The sequence below is a fragment of the Stegastes partitus genome, unplaced genomic scaffold, assembly GCF_000690725.1.
Source record: "Stegastes partitus isolate 25-593 unplaced genomic scaffold, Stegastes_partitus-1.0.2 Scaffold1207, whole genome shotgun sequence".
NCBI lineage: Eukaryota > Metazoa > Chordata > Actinopteri > Pomacentridae > Stegastes > Stegastes partitus.
Window position 1 is genome coordinate 127,033 of NW_007578938.1, and position 19,708 is coordinate 146,740.

Here is a 19,708-nt window from a genome sequence, read left to right on the forward strand (position 1 = left end):
AACATTGGAGCACATTTTGTCAGCCGATAAAGGTCATGTGATGTGTTTGAAAGCTGTGGAGCAAGTAGACCTTGATTTCAAATTGTTTTATTTCAGATACCCTCTAAGACTGGTGCGGTGTGTTTTGCTCCAGTTTCCAGTTGCTTGATGCTTATTGTCCTTTAAGCAGTATTTTTTCCTCCACTGCAAACCAAATACTACAGGCGTGATCATGATGTGTCAAAACTGCTTTAATAAATAAGTGGGATGATTATTTAGAACAATGAAACATCCACTAAAAGAATGGAAACCTTTTTTACTTTGTACAAAATTAACTAATGTCCCTCGTACAATAAAATGTATACAATATGCATATTCAGCTTGTAACACCAGCACTGATGCATCTTTAATTCTTTATTTTGCTGTGTCCCATTTACAGAAATACAATGGCGTTTTGAGACAATGATGTGATATGAAAAGGGTAAAACTTTAAACTGAGTTGGTAACTTAAAAAAAAAACACATTTGCATGACAGCAAAACGATCTGCATCTGCAAAAATTGTTCCCTTCATTAAAGCCTTTAAACCAAACATGAAGCTAATGCATGATGTCCACATTTGACCTATTAACATCCACATTCATAACACCCAAAACTGCCATGGTGGACTGTTCTTTTTTTTGTTTGTTTTTAACCCTCCAGTGTTTTATTCCAGAAATCTCCATGATAGCAAAGTGAGACAAGGAGAGTGCTTTACTCAGGCGAGTAAAACACGCCACAATACACCACACAATGTTTTAAAGAGTTACTTTCCTTAATAATGAAAACAAACCAACAACATAAAAAGATGACCACTGATAACACAAAGAATGCATTACTCGTTACATGAAGGCACCTGAAATAAAAGGGTTTGTGACGGGTTTAGAAATGGTTTGAAAACTTTAAGGCTATATTGTTGGCAGCTTGGAAACACTACCCACCAAAAGCTGCCGCTGATTTATTTAACCAAATCTTGACTGAACAACCAAAACCAGTGATACCTCAAAACGAAAGTAAGTCCAAATTAACTACAGTGTAAAAAAAAACAACAAAACAACTTTCTACTTTGAAAAAAAAAGGTGTACTTTTGGCCACACCTCTACTTTGTAATCGTTCTCCATTAGGTGACAGTGAAAAAAACAAAAACACGGTGATTACGTCACTATGATTGGAGAAGTGACCATAATGGCAACATGCCTTTTTCTGCATGATTTGATATAATTTGACTTCCTCTTTAAATACGACCATTGTAATATGTTATACAATGAAATGGTAAATCTAAATAATAACTTATAGAGCTACCCGATCTGAAAATTAGGTGCAAAATTAAAATTAGTAGTGATTTATTTTAGTCACAAAAAAAAAAGAAAAAAAAAGAAAAGCTTTGAAAAATGTGAAAAAAGCTGAAGATTGTGTCTAGACATAGCACTGCTGGACTACTGACTATAATCTGAACACTGAAAAGCATCACTGATTTATTTTATATAGCTAAACTAAAGAAATCGTCTTAAAAAAAAAAAACAGAAATGCATCTCAATGACAAACCATTTTTAAACCCTTCAGAAATTCCTTCATAGGTGGTACCTCATTGTAAAGGTTCTTAACTGTGGGACTATGGATATTAAGTGTTATAAAACCTGCCTATTTCGACTGGCATAAATAAAAGGAATGGCATTGTAAAAAAAAAAATAAAAATAATATTAATAATAATAATAATAATAATAACAATAATAATAATAATAATAAAAATGTGTGACTTGTCTTTAAGTTACTTATTTCAAATATACACAGCGACTCCTTTAGTATTTACAAATATGTACAGACTATTAATTTCTGTTTTGATCAAATACCTTGAATGGCGTTGCTGTGAAATTGAACTCTAAATGTACACATATCCCTTTGAGATTTGAGAACAAGGAGGTCAAACTGGGCAGCGCGACTTGGAGCCTCAACACAGCTCTTAGAAAGGCACTTGCTACCAACTCAAATACTGCAAAAAATCCTCAAACAGAGCTTTCAGCCAAGACAACTGAGAGACAGGAGAAAAAATGGAAGGCCACATAGTAGGCACTGGGGTTTCTGTCCCCTCTCCCCTCCAGGCCAAGAGTTTTGGTAAGGCTGGCGCATGACGGCCACAGGTGGATCGGTGGGCAAAGCTGGAAGGTGACAGAGCAAAAGGAGGGTTTCCCTCTGTTACTGTGGATGCAACAGTCCAGTTCCCTCAAAACCCTTCCTTTACTGTCCCTTAAATGTGTATCTGCCCCGACAGACACTGAACAGGAGCCCACTGACAATTTAACTAAATCATAACCATTTGTAAACAAACAAAAATCTTTATACAGGTTGGTTTTTCTCCGTTTCGATGATTCACCGTTTCTCAAGTGGTTCAATTTCATAAACAAAAATTGCAGGGAGCTTCTTTTGCCTCCTGAAATATTGTTACATTTCAGCTCCTTCTGTACACAATTAAAGAAAAAAAAAAAAAAAGAAAACAGAAGCAAAAAAGGATGTTCACTGTATTCTAGCCTGAATCAAAAATCATTTCAGGTGACAGTGAAAAAAAACATGAAGACAAACCAAAGAATGGCTTATAAAACACAAAGCCTTTTTTTTCTTTCCAAAAGTAGTCCAGAACTAAGAATAGTTGCTGCCTTGCAGCTTCTCTTGCTTGAGTCCTTTGTTGACATTTTTCTTTTATACACAATGGTCTCTGAGGTCTTTCTGACCAGTCAAGACGGCACTGACATTTTTCCAGCGGTTGTCTTTGGGGCTGTAGCCTGGGGTCCGGTGGGGTGCTTTGAGGGGTGAACTGGAGCTGTGCAGGGTGCAGATCACTCCCCCACTGGACTGCACCGCAGTCTTAGAGTACTTAGAAACTAGCTGCTTTCCCGCCTCTGCTCCACCACACTCCTCCTCGAGCTCAAGCTCGCCTTCCGTCTCCTCCTCCTCCTCCTCCTCCTCCCCCTCATCACACGTCCGATAGGAGGGGCCCATGAGCTTTTTGCGCTCCTGCTCGGCCTCCCTGTTGCTTTCTTTCAGCTGCTGCTGCTGCTGCTGCTGACGTCCTACAACGAACCGCAGTGGCTCCCACTGGTTGTTCACGTTGTCGTCGGCAGTTGATCGCGCAGTCCTCTCACGCTCTTTTCTCCGTTTGCGCGTCCACCAAACACATACAATGATGCAGAAGAGGCAGAGCAAACAGAAGACGACACACAGTAGAGGCACCAAGTAATCTGTTGACATCAAGACGCACAGGTGAGGAAATACAAGAAAAAGCATAGAAAAATCAGTGCAAGTGAGAAGTCATTCATCAGAATCTGAAAAGGGGCCTGAAACAAACCCCTGTGGGACACCTTTGTTAATCATTACTCACCCACTGAAGGGGGCATGACCTGTGTTTCCACTTTGACCTCAATGACTGCCAGCATTATGGTGCTGTTGTGCCGCTTAGACAAGGTGCCCACAATGGCGCTGGCTGTTTCCTGGATCAAACTGTGGTCTGGAAGGTCCTCTGGCTGGAAAGACTGCGAACCAAACCAGAGAGCAGAAAAGGGATAAGACAACAGCTGGACACAAGCATTAAGCTTAATCACAACATCTGAAATAATTACACTTCTGCTACCAAACTGTGTGCACTTAGGTCATGTCCTCAGAGTCACAGTCACCCAAAACTAAAAGAGACACAAAGCCTCCATGTCAATTGAAGGAACACAATTTTTTCAGTATTTTTGAAAGAAGCTTATTTGTCAAGCATCAGGTGGGAAGATGAAAAAAAATATTCTCATGTCTGTACCAGGTGGCAGTTTTTGATGCTAAACATTAAAAGTAGTGCACAAAACTGCAGCTCCTCAAGTGTCCACTTGAGGAAGGTTCCAAAAGTGAGTCAGCTCCCACAGACTGCCATGTTAAAATAGTCAACTTCACAGCACAAATAAACATGTTTACAGCCTGGTGCAAGAAACAGTTTTGGGCTCTGTAGCCAATTTTACCATTCAGGACATTGTTTATAAAACTCACCAATCTCAATTGTGACTAAGTTATGCATAATTGAGGGTTCTGACACCTTGAGAAACAGGTGGGTACTATCATAAGGCAGTCCATGGCCTGCCTCAGCTCCAGTCAAACTCTACCTCTTTACTCATTCTTTTGATTGATCAGGAGTTAGGAGGACTCAGGCACTGCCAGGATAGAAACGGCTGGAGCTTCAAAATACTCTCATTAAAATGTGACCCCACATCTTTCAGTATGGGTTGTCGTTTTCGGTTTTATTTGACGTCATGCTTTACATATGAAAGCAAGCAGGAGCTGTTGTCCCCTTTCACTTTTGCTTTTAAATACAGATCATTTAGAATTAAATATACTATGACTTGGCATATGCTATCTTCATTTTTTTTCTTTTCTCCTGAATGTGATGTGAGGAAGAGCCGATGTTGTGTTTATGCCTTGGTAATACAGACTTCTATTTTATTTGGATTTAGCGGGTTGAGCTGTATAGGCACTAGCTCTGTGGTAATTTGTGTCCCAACAACTAAAACTGTGCCACTCAAACTGGGAATGGTACCTCATGACCTCCAACACTGTGTCCTCAGCTAATATTAGGTACTTTTAGTGATACTGTGCGTATCAAGAGGAGACTCTAATCGGCCAAGAATGGGATCATCAAAGTAAAAAAAAAAAAGGATAAACTTTGGGTCATTCACTTACTATAGCCACCTCTACAGCGTCCTGATTCGAATGCGAGAGGTCACAGAGCAGGAGAAGAGCGTGGTCTCTGGCCAAGCTCCGCGTGTCGGGAAGATACCTCAGCTCAAAGCAGATGTTTTCCACTGTTGTTCCCTGCATATGCGCACACACACTGATCAGCAACAACACAACAAAGCAAAACAGCTCAAGGCTCCAGGAAGCAACAAGAAAAATGAGACGCGCATGATGACTCACCAGTGGTACTTTGCCTCTGTTGAAAACAAGTGTTATGCGGCCGCAGCTGTTGTCCAAATGGCCGCTGTTTGGCTGGCACTTGGTGGTTGCTTGTGGAGGTGGAGGTCCAGCCATGGAACAAACCCCCCACTGATGGCAAGGGGGGGAGAAGCAGGTGAAGTAGCTGTGCTCCAGACACTCGCGTCCAGCTGGGCAAGACTGCTGTCTTTGGTCCTGTCCCGCTGACTGGAGCCGACAGGGACGACGACCACACAGCACCTGGCGTCACAGGGTCACAATGCTCACTTACATGGAACCCAAGAGAACATTTGTGTTGCTTTTTTCCTTCCTGTTGCATCATTTCAACCAGCAGATGTTAATTATCAATTTAATTTAGGGGCACAACTAGAGATTTCTTTTGTTCATAATTTCACAAAAAAAAACCAAAACATTTTTTGATCTTGCAGAACATTTATCACATGGCAGCTCATCTATGTATTTGTTTGAGCCGCTTTCTGCAGTTGCTGTTTCAGGCCTTTTTCTACCCAAGTTAAAAGATACTATTCTTAATCATATAGACCTTTGTTTTGGATAGTGAGAAATTTGTTTCTCATATAAACAAATGGTAGACGCCTGTGTCCAACATTAGAGCTGCAGAAAGAGCTAAAATCAATCGATCTTCAGTTGTTAGCAGTTGCTGGTTCTCCTTAACTTAATAGAGTTCGTTTGAAGTAGTAGATATTTAATTGCAAGCCACGTTACCTTTGTACAGTCCACTTTGCCGTTGATGCAATGGCAGCTGTTGCACTCCTCTTCCCAGTGGCTGCCGTGAGGAAACTGCAGCCCAGCATAGTGGCAAGTCTTTCCAATACCTATGACTACATACAGACAAAGAGAGACATGTAGAACTTGTCTGCTGTAATGAGCAGCTGAATTATTGGCTGAATCGATGTAGTTTCAGCGCTGCAACAAGGCAGTGACTATCTACGTCAATTAACTGCAAGATGGAGTGAATTAAAAATTCTAATGAGCAATGCAGAGCACGGAAATGTATTTACACTCTTGGCATCGGGTTCCTGTTCTACCAAGGGGACAGACGCATCGGAAACCATTGATCTCATCCACACAGGTGGCTCCATAGGCACAGGGTGAGGACTGGCACTCGTTTATGTCTGTGGAGAGAAAACAGCAGCGCATTTAATACGGACACAGACAGGAGCCTGGCTTAAGCCGTATAAGCCTCCATGAACACAATGTGTAGGTTTAACTGGAACCACATTCTACTGAACAATAGTCTCTTGAAAGAAATGGTATCTTTCTTCTGTCTGCAGTCTGATCTGTAATCCCAATTTCACTGGACAAGGGCTCCCTTCTCCTTATAAGTCCCAATTTAACCTCTCTTAAAAATCTATGTAAAGGAACAGGCACACTAAGAAGCCAGTCAGGACTCTGTGAGCACTATTCTGTCCATAAAGCTCCCCAGGCTTCTTTCTGTTTTTTCCTGTACTGGTCTGTTCAATACCTAATGGTCAGTTACTTTCTCATCACTGTCTTCAAGCCATTTTTCTGTTGTGGAGCAGTTTATACAGACAGAGCAGGCAAACACAAAAGTGGATGTACAACAGAGCTACAAAACTGCTGTCACCATTTTGGGTCCTTTTCGCACTGTCAAAGCAGCTTGCTATTGGTCAACAGGACAAATACGCAACATGAAAAACTCTCCTGCCAAGAAACTATGAGCTGCAGCAAAGTCGTTGAAATTAACTAATTTTGTTGCTAAATTTGGACATTTTAAATATTGGTGTGACAGGGTCTTCATGCCTTCTTGTGATCTATTGTCATGGGTTGTGCATGATAAATAGTTCTTGTTCTTTTTTCTTATGTGCAGATTTCTGAAGAAATTCTGGAAGATATAAAACTTGCCAGTATTTCACAAGAGTAAGCCAAAAAAGTGTTTATTTTTTTTTTTTTAACCTTCTCATTATGTATTTTTGCTACTTTTTTCAAATAAAAAAAGTAGGGTGACTCTACGTATTTATTTCAAGACCTCTGGGGGAAATAGCAGTCAGTCAAAACCATTACGTTTGGGGAAAAATAAAATCACAAAGTCAATTGTGCCTCCCCTCTCAGATCAGTGGGAACCCTTGGCCATTGTCACCCACATGAACACAGTCTAGATGAGAATTCTCAAATTCAAGCCTGACAAAAAAGGTGAACGCTATCCGGCCAAAACAAAGAAGCAGAGAAGAAGAATTTCAGGGTCACTGGGTAATTTGTCTTCCGTGTGTGAATGTGTGACTGTGCGAGTATGGAGGAGGGACGACCTCTGACCCCCGAGGCATTAAAAGGACCGAGAATAAGGGAGAGGGCGGTGTCCCGGTCTTGCATTTAGGTGTCAATGTGTCCATCTCCTCCTTGTCCTTTCTTTTTTCTTAGCTCCTTCCTCGCTCCATCTATCCTTCCTCTTAATCAGACTAAGTTGCCATGGCTACGCTAGGGTCACCATGAATGCAAAATCAGGATCAGATCAGGATGTGTAGGATTTTAGTCAGTATTCTTGTTTATTTTGTTTGCATAAAAAAAAAATCCTCTACTATTAAGTGAGCTCAAGTCATCACTCACTGATTCTGCAGTCCGGTCCGGCGAACCCAGGGGCGCACTCGCACCGAAACCAGTTGACTCCGTCCACACAGATCCCACCGTTGTAACTGAGAGGAGCAAAAACATTCAAAACTATCAGATGAGGCTATACATCCTTTCCAGCTGCAGCAAAGTACATGGTTTGTGTGTGTGTGCGCGTATTTGCGGTGGGGGTCACAAAGCTCAATTCAACTCATCAATACAAGCCTCCACCTTTCAGATGCTAATAGGCGTGTCCAGTCCCCTCCCCTCCCCTCATCCCACCTCCCTTCCATTGCTCCTCAAAGCCAAGCTTCCCCCCAGGTCGCACGGGAAGAATGGACACGTACACCCACCCCCCTGCCACTCCACCCCCCACCTGCATTCACCACAGGGTAGGTGGGACTCTTGTCCTCCCCACAACACTCCCACCTCTCACTGTCCTATTCAACATCCAAGCCCCCTCTTCTGTGAGATGCCCCTTTGAGGCTTGATTTAAGGACAACTTCCACTGCTTTTAGTGGCCCTTCACCCCTCCAGCCGGCAAGGTCTGTGTGAAGTGTGGAGATGAGGGAGGCAGGGAGACGAGGATAAATGGGGAGGAGGGGGGGGGGAGTAAAGGTTTGGCTACAACACAAGATGAAATGCTACGTACCAGGGGTGAGGGTTGCAGTCGTTTGTGTCTGTTGAAGAGAAGAAAAAAAAAAAGAGGAGATTGATCGGCTGTAGTTATGTTTTCTTGAAAAAAAATGTCAAAATTACACAGTAGATAAAGAGCTGTGGTACTAGAGAGAAGTCTTGGATTTGAAACTTTTCAACAGTGCTTCAACACTACTCATCTGTGGCCTACCATTAGGTAGGCAGCCTTAACCAAATCTAAACCTAAACCTGTGATATTTAATAAAAACTTCTTTATTCTATATGTCAAAAAATTACCAAAATCAAACCTTCTAAGTAGAATCTGTGAAAACCAGAAAAGTCTGGACCTCTCAGCCCAACTGAGAAACCATTTGTGACTTAGCTGCGACCAATAGTACCGTGAGAAAGATTCGGACTGTTTGGCTGGACTGGACTGAACTGCAGGTAGTGCTTACACAAAGCAGATAGGTGGCAAGTATTAAAAAAATGTAAGTGGTAAAATATCTTTACTGTGTAGAGTCATTATTTTATATAGTGCTATATTTTTCACTTATTTCTTCTTTGTTGTGCTGTTTCCATAGAGGTGCAGGACTTTATATTGCAGTAAAAAATGAGCCCAGAGTGAGTATAAAGGTGACGGAAGCAGAAAACATTGAGAGCCTGCTTGGTGTAGTGATACACTAGTAGACTCCCAGCATCTTGAAACATCCCCTCAGAACATGTTAAAAAAATAATTACAGATAATATGATACATCCGAATTGTTAAACGTGACAATACAGCTGACTTTATGGAGCTCACTTGTTAAGTATTAAAACTATTAAAACTAAATAATGGCTCAGAGCTAGGTGGTTTTCCTGTCAGTTTCATTCAAAGCCATGCAGAGGGACTAACTTTGTCCACAGGTGGGGCCCTCCCAGCCCTCCTTGCAGATGCAGGTGAAGGTGTCTCCCCCTCCCACACACGTCCCCCCGTTGGAACAAGGACTGGAGGCGCATGTGCTGTTTTTGGCTGTGGGAGGAGAGAAAAAGAGTCAAGGATCACAGAGGTGCAATAGATTGTTGCAATCTAAAGTAACACTATAGAGACACAACCACACAAGTCAAATAGGACGAAGGCTTTTGTAAGAAAATACACAATTACATTCGAGCTGCTTCTCTTAACCTCACTTTTATTTATGCATTTAAAAAAAAAAACAGAGAGGTACCGAGTATCGAGAAAACACAAGCAATCAAAGACTTCAATGAAGTTGCTCATCAACCCAGAATTCATCTCACAATAAGAAACTGCATGAGGGTCAATGTTATCTGTCGACATATTGTTTATATGAAACTGCACAGCATCACTGAATATGTCATTACTATTATTCTGTTTTTTAGTTCACGGAGTCAACTGGTTTCGCTTGTCTTAATCATCCTGGTCCCAGACCCCTGAAATGCCACTCACATCGTCCACTTGTTCAATAGGTTTGTTGTTGTGTCCATTAATCCTTTGAGCTTGAGGCTACTTTTAGTATAATTTCACTACCTTTTCTTTTAAGCTCTTATCTTGGTTATTATAAGAACAAGCTTGCTCTTGCTGTTATTAGGGCAGTGTAGTCTATCCAGATCTTCCATCATTTGATGTGATTAACCGGAAATAAACATTCGTATTATGAAGTATGTTGTGTATTTACATGCATCTCACTATAAAATGCTCAGTAGAGAGTTTTAATAATCGTGTAAAGGAGATCTGGTGATCTCAGAACCATGATGGTGGGATACTGTATGACTCAGAAACTAGGAAAAACATGTGCTTAAGTGCCAAACATAACTAAATGTTATTATTTTATAAAGTGCAGTGTTTACATACAGCTGACTATTTGTGGAGGTGGAAAACCAGCCAAATGTTTGGGCCCCCAGGGTCTAGAGTCTCCACTGCCTACGTGCACTTGGTGACCTGCGCTCATTGTTTGACCACAACTTTTGAATAATTGCGATGAAAAACAAATGTATTATTCTGTGTATATTTGTTATAGACAGTATGGTGTCATGTCAGGTTTGTGTTGGATGCATTTGCTGTGATTTTGAAATGCAGTAAGTTTATATTATGCAAAGACAGGGACTTCTGGAGTGTGAAAACAGGCGAAGAAATGAGTAAAGATGTTACTTTGCCAACATGTGATCTGCCTTCATAATGTCCTATATGTAACAAGCATAAATACAAAGCTCCAGTTCCATGCTTTCTGATGATATGACATTCACGTACCATTGCATAGACACTAACAGTTAACTGTGATATCCTGTGATGAGTTCATGAAAAGCATTAATGGCTCAGAGCAACTACAAAGTCAGCCATGTTGACTGATTCATCACTTGCTACTGATTAGTTTGGTCAAATCAACACAAAGTGACTCTTCCTCCCAACACGACCTGAACAAGAAGAACCTGAACCTTCATGTATGCCTCACCTGTGTTGCAGGTGTTTCCTTCCCAACCAGGTGGGCAGGCACAGCGGAAAGCATCCCCGTGGTCGTAGCACGTGCCTCCATTACTGCAGGTGGTTTCGTCACACTGACTCTCTCCTGGACAGAAGAAAGAAAAACGCAGATGCCATCTTTACTTAAAGATTCACACTGTTGGTATGAATGGTGCATTCTGGTGGTCCAGTAGTCTTAGAGGGTAGACGTCTATCAGCATCCTTTAGCTGTCAAAACATACAAAGATGTAGAGCTCGGTGGACCTGGGGCCACTGCAAGCTACGAACATAAACACACACATTAACACAGAGTCGACATAACTCACGGGAATGGCAGGTCTTGCCCTTCCAGTTGTCGGCGCACTCGCAGTAGAAGTCGTTCACCAGGTCAACGCAGCGTCCACCGTTCTTACAGGGGTTGTGTCTGCACTCATTGACATCTGAGGAAGCAGAAGGAGTTCCATGACTTGCTCTTTCATTTGCTTGTTATTAAACCATTTTCTATTCAGTACCAAGAGAGGCAGCACAGCACAAGCAGAATGTTGGAGAAAAGGATGAATAACTTTAGAGAATCACGCTGGAACAGAAGAACTCACTGAGGTCACAGAGTCGACCCTCCCAGCCGTCCGGACAGAAGCACTGAAAGGAGTTCACACCGTCAATGCACGTCCCTCCATTTCTACAGGGGCTGCTGATGCAGTCGTTGATGTCTGAAACAATAAGAGGATAAGGTTAGATAAACAATCCTCTGACTGCAGAACTGTACACACTTAGACGTACAGTCACATTTTCTTCTTTCAGATATTTTTGGTATCGTGTCATTGTAATCCTGTTCAGAGGAAAACCTAATAAAGGTTTTGTAATGCATGACTATGCACTTGCAAATAAACATTAAAAAGTTGGTTGGTGATTATAAAAGCTGTATCAAATCAAACACATAAAAAAATATCATCAACACCTTTTATCAAAGCCACAAACTGTAAAAACAGAAAGAATGATCAGGTTGTGTATCAGACAGTCCTTGACATGACTTTCTGTTGGAAAACTAAAACAAATCTCAGCTAAAAATGACTTCATTCTACATGTCTCATGTTAAAAGCTCTCAAAAGTTGCATGAGAGCCCACGAAAAACTTCAAATTCTGTACTCCTCAGCCCAAACATGAACCATTAGTGACTCAGATGTGGCCAACAGTTCTAACAAAAATGTAGGGACTCTGTGGTTGAAGTGGGCTGAACAGTTACAAGACAGGAGCAGATAAGACAAATTAGTTAAAAATGTGAGTATCATATTTATAGTACAGAGAGTCACCATTGTTCCCACTACTGCTAACACCTATGGACATTTAGAAAATGTTGTATACCCAGAAACTGTGTGGGGCTCAGCAGGTGAACTAACCAACCATCTGGTAGAGATCTATAGACTACTTCTTAATGCCACATAAGGGGTTCTTAAAATAGTTTAAAAGTGATAATAGATGACATAGTTGTGTTTCATAAAATAAAAAAGCAAGTAATATTTTTTAATGAATTTTAACAAGATAACTTGAACATTTTGACTGCAGTAACTTTTTACTTTTTCATTTCAGCTGTAGGGATAATGTTTCATTCCATTTAAATTCACTTTTCATAGATGAAAAAAACAGTAGCAGCACAGTTCCTTCAGAACGGGAACCTCAACGTACTCTCATGACAGTAGATGCCACTGAAACCTGCATCGCAGACGCAGCTGAAGTTTCCTGCCGGCTGGCTGATGCAGCGCCCTCGTGGACCGCAGACGTTGGAGGATATGTGCCGCACTCCGGCAGAGTCATTGGTTGCTATAGCAACAGTGCAGCTGTCAATCACTGCAAGACAAAAAAAAAAGTATGATTCATGTTCACTACTTTTATTTTTTTGCATACTAGTTTGTTCAGGTCTCCTCCAACCCTGCAGACAACTTCGGTCACCTTGACATGGGGTGGTCTGGCAGTTCTCCTTGAGCCGCTCACACGTCTTTCCCTCGTAGCCCTCGGGACATGCGCAGTAGAAGTCCTGGTTCATGCTGTGGCACTTGGCCTCATTCTCACAAGGGTTCGGATCACAAGCATCTGAGGTGGGCCAGGTAGAGATCTGCACGAATGAGGAGAAGAAGGGAAACACTGAGTTTACAGACAAAATATGCAGCTGAAATAGAAGAGCTGAATTCAAATATGCTGCACCCAGGTATCTTGTTGTAGGCTGGCAGTATGTGTGCTTTATGTGTTCTCAATTAATACACCTAATAAAATTTTCTTATTTCTCATTACAGTGTAGTTTTGGAGGATGAGAGGGTTTCACTCTTTTTTTTCTTTTTTTTTTTAACAAAACATAGGCAACACATTAAACTAAGCTCTTTGTCGGCTACAAAGATAAAAGCAATGCAAGTGAAGCCAAAGCAGTGCCGGAGAAAGAAGAGATAAAGTCCGTGTAGGTGAGCGGCTTAGCCTGGCTCAAGCCACCGCCGCTGTTCAGAACAAATCGAAGGTAAGAGGACGAGCAAAGTAAGCCTCAAAGTTTCACTAAGCTCATCAACGGAATCCACGCTTTTGGTTTTACATCTCTGCCCTGCTTAATCTTGCAAGATTATTCTGAGACAGGCGCCTTGCAGAGGAGACAGAGTGAGAAACTGAGCAGGCAACAGAGACACAATCCATTATGAAGGCAAATATTGACTGGTCCAACAGCATGCAGAGCCACAGTGAATATAATAAAGATAAATCATCTGGGGCACACAGAGCCAGACTAGAGGCCACGGTGCCACCTTTTGTCATTTCTACATGCTGCAATACAGAGGTTGGAGAGAAATTCTCTCCGTTTTTGTAAACAGAGGACAACTGTGCAGAAACTCTGGGTTGAACTGCTTTGCCATTTAAGGTACTGAACAACGGAGGCAGACGAGGGCAACAGGGTGGAAGAAGTTTGTGGTCACACACAGTTTATTTTACATCTTTTCTGCAGCATGTGTGTGGTCAGAGGATCACGTCTAGGCACAAGAGTGTCAATAAATCTTCAGCACATTAACATAACTGCAGGCACTGTTCACAGCACAAGAGACATTTTTCAATGCAGCAGGCAATGCCAGTTACTTGGTGTCAGCTACATCAAAAATAGATTTTGCCATAAAACTGACTAATCATGATTGTGTTAGCCATTTAGAGGATCTAACTTGTTTCTTCCTCTTCAGATTAAGTTTAAATCAGTACTCAAATTTCATAGACTTTGCATTGCAGCGCCTTGCTACATGTTATTTATAGTCATGTTGTCAATAATGATCTGGTGTTTGCATCCAGTTTTATGATCGTTTCCCTGCATCAGTCTTTGTAAATGTTTTGTGTGATGTTCTGTGTCCTGTTTGAATTAATTGTTGAATATTAGTAAACCCAGAGAGAACTCAGCAAGACTTCTGTGCAGTATAAGACAGCTGTTATGCCACAAACCAGAATCAGAAATGAGATGACTGTCATTGTGAATTTTACAAAAACCCCTACATCCTAGATGTTTTTTACACTGCTCTAGACAGATATGTCACCTTGCTGGCATCTCAGTTTTTTGTATTTTTAAAAATGTTAACAAATTTTAAAAATGTCAACATAGCTGCTTGTGGTGTGTAAACACAGCGGCGTCATGCTGTGACAGAGTAGACAACAGATGCTAAAAACTATCTTGCTAATGTAAAGCAGTCCATGACTTGAGATGGTACCCAACTACACCCAATACCCAACTACAGGAGCAATTACAAACTGGTCATCTGACCCAACAGTCCATTGCAAGCTTCTCGGTGTGCCACATCCTTGCTGTGATCTGCCTAAAACCTGTCCACTACTGTATCTCCCCAACCCTGAGAGCTCACTTTTCATTGTAAACGTATGTTGTAATACACATTTTTATTTCATACTTGGCATTATTGTATCATAGACATTATATGTGTGTTCTTGCTGCAGCTTTTCATATATGAAGTGTGTGTTTGAATGTAGGTTAGCAGTGAGGAAACCGACACTTCACTGCATCTCTGGGGCCCTGAATGGAGGACATTGCTGGTCAGGAGCCAATCCTGATTTAGCATCTCTACTATAAATATGAGCCTCTCTGAATGAGGTGACGCTGGATTTCTGCCCACATACTACAAGCTCTAATGCCTGCTATGGCACGGTGTACATTCCTGCCCTGCAGTTCCAAAACTACGACACCTCCAGCATCATATTTCTCTGATTAGTATCTCCTCTCCAGTCCGTAAAAGTTTGATTGTGTAATGTTGTTTGCCCATTCCTGATCGGATTTACGTCTTCAGAAGAAATAAGAACATTCCGAGAAGAATAGCTCAAGAAAAAAAAACAAAGAACACATTCACATTCTTAGTAGTAGACATACTTCTATAAATACTACCAGTTTATACATTTTGCACATTTTATGTTTCCCTCACAAAATTGGTTTAGAGAGTTAGTCCCCCCTCAAATCGAATTAGTATTTTTAGGCACATTAGCTGCATGGCTCTGTGCCCGGAGTTGGATGGTTCACCACTGCGATCCACACTGCAATATCTCCGTTTGTTTATGTATTAAGGGTTCATGGAGTTTGCTGAATTAAGGTGTGCATCTGCAACAGTAACTAGAATATAAAAGTTGCACAACAATTTACACAAAATGAAAAGCGATAATAAATACTGCACAATGTTTTTTCAATTACAATAATAAAACGACTGTCCTCTGCATTTTTACGCCACAAAGTGTGACAAAGTGTCAGCGCTCAAATACCCAATGTGCCCGTCTTGCCACCAAGCGATGTAGTGTTAATGCATCAGAAACTGTTCACTGCTGGAAGCTGTGGAACATGAGACTCACCTCACACAGCTGTCCAGCGAAGTCCGCTGGGCATTCACACACGAAGCTGCCCAACACTGCGTGACACTGGCCGCCGTTCTGGCAAGGTCTGCTGTCACATTGATTCCTCTGGATCTCACAGTGAGTGCCCACGAAACCTGGAGGGCACTGGCAGTGGTAACCCCTCAGGCCCTCCTGAAGAAGACACAAAGGAGAATGAAGACGCAAAATCCAAAAACCCGCCTTGTTTTTCACCTTTCATTTGAAGTTAAAAACATCATCCATACCTTGCATGTTGCCCCGTTCAGGCACTGACCATGGCAGCCGTTGACGTCTAAAGAGGAACAAGATGGGAAACAACATTTCCTTATTGAATATAATTATTATCTTCTACTCTACTACTAGGTTAAATCTACACTACACAGTGAGCACAGATTGAATCAAAGTTTAGAAAAGAAAAAACTTGTAAAGCCAAGAAAGTGCCAGATAGATTTGCTGGGCATGCATGCCAGAGCTGGAGTTTCATTTTGCCAAGACAAGAAAGAACAGGTTACCACATGTGGGGGAAGAGAGTGACGCTAGGCTACACCTAAGCTGTGTGTCATTGAAGTGAGCAGAGGCTTCTGAAAGTAGCCAGAAGGTAGAGGTCACCAATGGAAGGTAAGCAATTTAGTAGGGACTTTGAGGAAGGAATACTGACTGATGTCACAGTTTTGTCCGGACCATCCCCGAAAACAGTCGCAGTGATATCCACCAATCAAATTTTTGCAAGAGTAAGCGTTCACACAGGGCTGTCCTGCACACTCATTTGCATCTGTGAAGGCAGGAGGTAGAAGGAGACCGAGTCCATCAGTTGGAACAGAACCGAGGCAAGGACAGGGAGACAGAACAGAGACCAGAACTCCAAGCTTTACAACCCCACTGACACAAAGGTGAGAGAACTGGCACCAGTCATATTGCACAAACACTGTGGGTTTGAAATACATGAACCTTTTCCAGAACATGATAATATAAAGGCTGATCCCCCCCAGCATCAATATACAAGATGATTAGTGATATAAACTACAAATTAGTAAACATCAATTTTGTAAAACAGAAGATATTTTTCTTCGGTATCCCGACATATTTTCTGCATCATGACTTTCTCATTGAATTCAGAGGTACTAACAAAGTCAGAGAACAGTTGCACAATGTAAAGGAGTTGCTTTTGCTTTTTTATAAAATATCCACTGTGTCCATGCTGCACTTTGCTAAACACAAAGTAGTAGACGATATGAAGCAAGTAACAGATCTGTCTTGAATATATGGATTGTGAGGAAATCTATTCTGAAAGCAAATTCAGCATGAGGGACAGTCCTCAGTTTATCTGAATCAAGAATCAGTCTGTGTTAGACAAATCCAATGAATGATGAAGGCAGAAATGAAATCACTAAGAAAAAAAATTTTCAAAAAAACAAAACAACTTTTAAGAACTGATCAGCAAATTATGTATTTATGCAGTACAGATAAATATCGCACTTGCCTCAGCGTCCCTGCTGTGTGAGATCACATCAAATTGTACATTAATTTCTTAACTTAATTGCATTTAACGAGGGATTCTTGTTGTTAGAACCGTGCAGAACCTCGCCATAACGGTTTCACAGAACACTGTTTTCATCTGTTCAATACAGACCAAATGAGCGCAAACACAACAGTTTCACTCAAACATTCACCACCTCCACACATCAAAAGGGTGGAGGGTGTGGGGGGGCAGTCCGCAGGGAGTCCTGCTACACTCACTCACACACCTGTCTTCTCTCTGAAACCCAACACTCTGCACACACACCAATCGCCAGGTAAGACAGGAGGCCTATAGCTGCCTGTAAACCGAGATCTGAGCTGGTAAGATGACACTGAACTCTTGGGATCTCTTTCCTGCCTTTACCCCCCCACACACACACACCAACTTTGTTTACTGGTCGTAATCCATTTCCTGGCTTCACGCTAGTCACGTCCGCTTGTCGGGATGGGAGCGATATAGAAACAAATGCCACCGCCAGTGACAAACAAACAGCCGGATATAGACACACTAGTAGCTCATAAAGTCATTGAGAAAAAGGGGGCCGAGCTGTGGGCAGCTGCCAGCTCATCCAGGATATTGACAGCTTGTACTCTGGCCATGGGACTCAGGTTGCAAGTTGCCAATTTAAATCCAAAAATACAGTTATCCTGAGTGAGCAATGCTGCGTCTGCCTCTCGGAGGCCATTTATTTGTTTTAGGAAATAGAACAAACAGGAGAGAGCGCAGAAAAACACATCTCCCAGTAGAAATGAAGAGCTGCTTGCCAAAAAAACTGAAATCGAAAAACAAGAAATATCATTTGTGGGTGTGTAACACAAAGGATGAAAACTGAAACTCACCGATCTGGCAGGTCTTTCCTTCCCACTGTGGGGGGCACAAACACTCGAAGCCATCCTCCAGGTCAACACAGGTTCCTCCCTGAGCACAAGGACTGGAGGCACACTCATCCAGATCTGAGGAAAAAAAAATCACTGATTATTTCCAATTAAGGGCAAATGTAACCAGAGTGTTGGGCAGTTAGACATGAAGTCAACAGACAAAGAGCATGAGAAGGAGTGCAGACAGGTAAGAGGTAAGTTGGGTACAGGTTAACCCCAGAATCCTAAAACTTGCCATTGGGTTTGAAAGGCACGTTTATAAATATTAAACAAAATCAAAAAAATTCCAAAACTGTTTATTTAATCAGAGGCAGAAACAGTGAAAACTTGTCAACTGAACTGCAGGCTTTGTATGGAAACACATTACACATGCTTATATCTATAGTATTTATAGAGTCACAAAGAAAGACAAACATTGGACATACTCATTCCATCTTTTTTCAGTTTTTGTAAAAGAAAAAAACTTTTGTTTTTTCTTTTTTAATGATTTATGATTTCCAAATCAATGCTCGTGTGTGCTGAAAAAAAAAGACCTTCATCAGTAAATATCGCAAAAGTGGGTTCAACAAGGAAGAAAAATTCCACTAAAAAAAGGAAAGATATAAACATGGAAGTGTGTTTGAAAGCAGTGCAGCAACTCACTGTTGGCACAGGTTGGACCCTCCCAGCCTGGCGGACACTGGCACTCGAAGCCTGTAGGAACCTCATGGCATGTACCAGCGTTGGCGCAGGGACTGGAAACACAGGCGTGCTCGGCTGATGAAGGAAGGGGGGTGTGGACACAAGATGAAAAGTAAAAAGTTAGAGAGCTGAGAATGTTCATATCTGGTTCCATCATGTTCTGTGTGCATATTTCCTCAATCATTTCTGATGTGTTGCTGTTTGGCTGAATTCTTTGTTATATATCCTCGTGTCACACTGGATGTTTCAAAACTCTACTTTCATACCCTAGTAAATCATTACACCTTCTTTAAGTGTATTTTTTCTGTCAATTTTCTGATAGGAACTATTATCTTTACCAAAACAATGATGCAGAGGACAGGAAATAAGAAGAACTAGCACCTCTATGGATCAAAAACAATAACTACTTCACAGTGATTGTCCACTTTAATAGAAAGCAGACTGGATTCCCTCTCACCTATCTGACAGGTCTTTCCGGAGTAGCCCTGCGGACAGGCGCAGTAATACTCGTCCGGTTCCGTGTTCATACAGGTTCCTCCATTGACACAAGGCTGGTGGCGACCGCAATAGTTCAGATCTGGAGAACAGATCAGCAGTCACACATTTAGACAAATTCACTGATTGACTGAATCATATTGACCTGAATTTTATGCAAAATTGGTCCATGTGCAATAAGGACTCAGCTCGAGAATACGCTCCTAAATATCCAGCGTTCTCAGCCCAACTACAAATACTGTGATTGCATTTACTGAGGGAGCCTGTGAGCCTCAGTAAACATGCCTTTTAAACCTGCTGGTTGAATTTAGGGTCCAGAGGTTTAGGTGATAAGAGATTAGACATATACATACAAAATATAATGGTAATATCAGAATCTGCTCAGAAAGCAAGGACGATGAGGAGAGCGAGGAGCCACCGACTGCAACGGCGCAGACAGTTTTTTTGTAAGAGTATCGACTCTGTGTTTGGGCTCTTTGCTTGTTTCACCATTTGTCCTGCTGGTGCCTGGAGTTCCCAGAAAGCTTGTCAGAGTCTTTTTCACTCGCTATAGAGCACCAGCTGTCCGCTTTGACAGGAAGCACAGTGTTTTCTCAGCCACTCTGCTGCAC

At 41.7% G+C, this 19,708-nt stretch overlaps 1 protein-coding gene across 1 annotated transcript in view; it reads right to left on the reverse strand.

Moving 5' to 3' along the window:
* Positions 1-212: 212 nt before the first annotated feature.
* Positions 213-19,708, reverse strand: part of jag2b (jagged canonical Notch ligand 2b) — a 52,492-nt gene continuing 32,996 nt past the window's right edge. Inside the window, exons 7-26 of the mRNA XM_008297299.1 lie at positions 19,060-19,179; positions 18,564-18,677; positions 17,883-17,996; positions 16,183-16,296; positions 15,770-15,816; positions 15,504-15,677; positions 12,594-12,756; positions 12,330-12,491; positions 11,243-11,356; positions 10,973-11,086; positions 10,639-10,752; positions 9,084-9,200; positions 8,208-8,235; positions 7,556-7,641; positions 5,992-6,105; positions 5,696-5,811; positions 4,955-5,212; positions 4,721-4,852; positions 3,390-3,540; positions 213-3,249 (exon numbers count right to left, since the gene is read on the reverse strand). Of these exons, the coding sequence (XP_008295521.1) occupies positions 2,711-3,249; positions 3,390-3,540; positions 4,721-4,852; positions 4,955-5,212; positions 5,696-5,811; positions 5,992-6,105; positions 7,556-7,641; positions 8,208-8,235; positions 9,084-9,200; positions 10,639-10,752; positions 10,973-11,086; positions 11,243-11,356; positions 12,330-12,491; positions 12,594-12,756; positions 15,504-15,677; positions 15,770-15,816; positions 16,183-16,296; positions 17,883-17,996; positions 18,564-18,677; positions 19,060-19,179 (2,891 nt within the window). The 3' untranslated portion in view covers positions 213-2,710. The remainder of the gene's footprint in view (positions 3,250-3,389; positions 3,541-4,720; positions 4,853-4,954; positions 5,213-5,695; positions 5,812-5,991; positions 6,106-7,555; positions 7,642-8,207; positions 8,236-9,083; positions 9,201-10,638; positions 10,753-10,972; positions 11,087-11,242; positions 11,357-12,329; positions 12,492-12,593; positions 12,757-15,503; positions 15,678-15,769; positions 15,817-16,182; positions 16,297-17,882; positions 17,997-18,563; positions 18,678-19,059; positions 19,180-19,708) is intronic.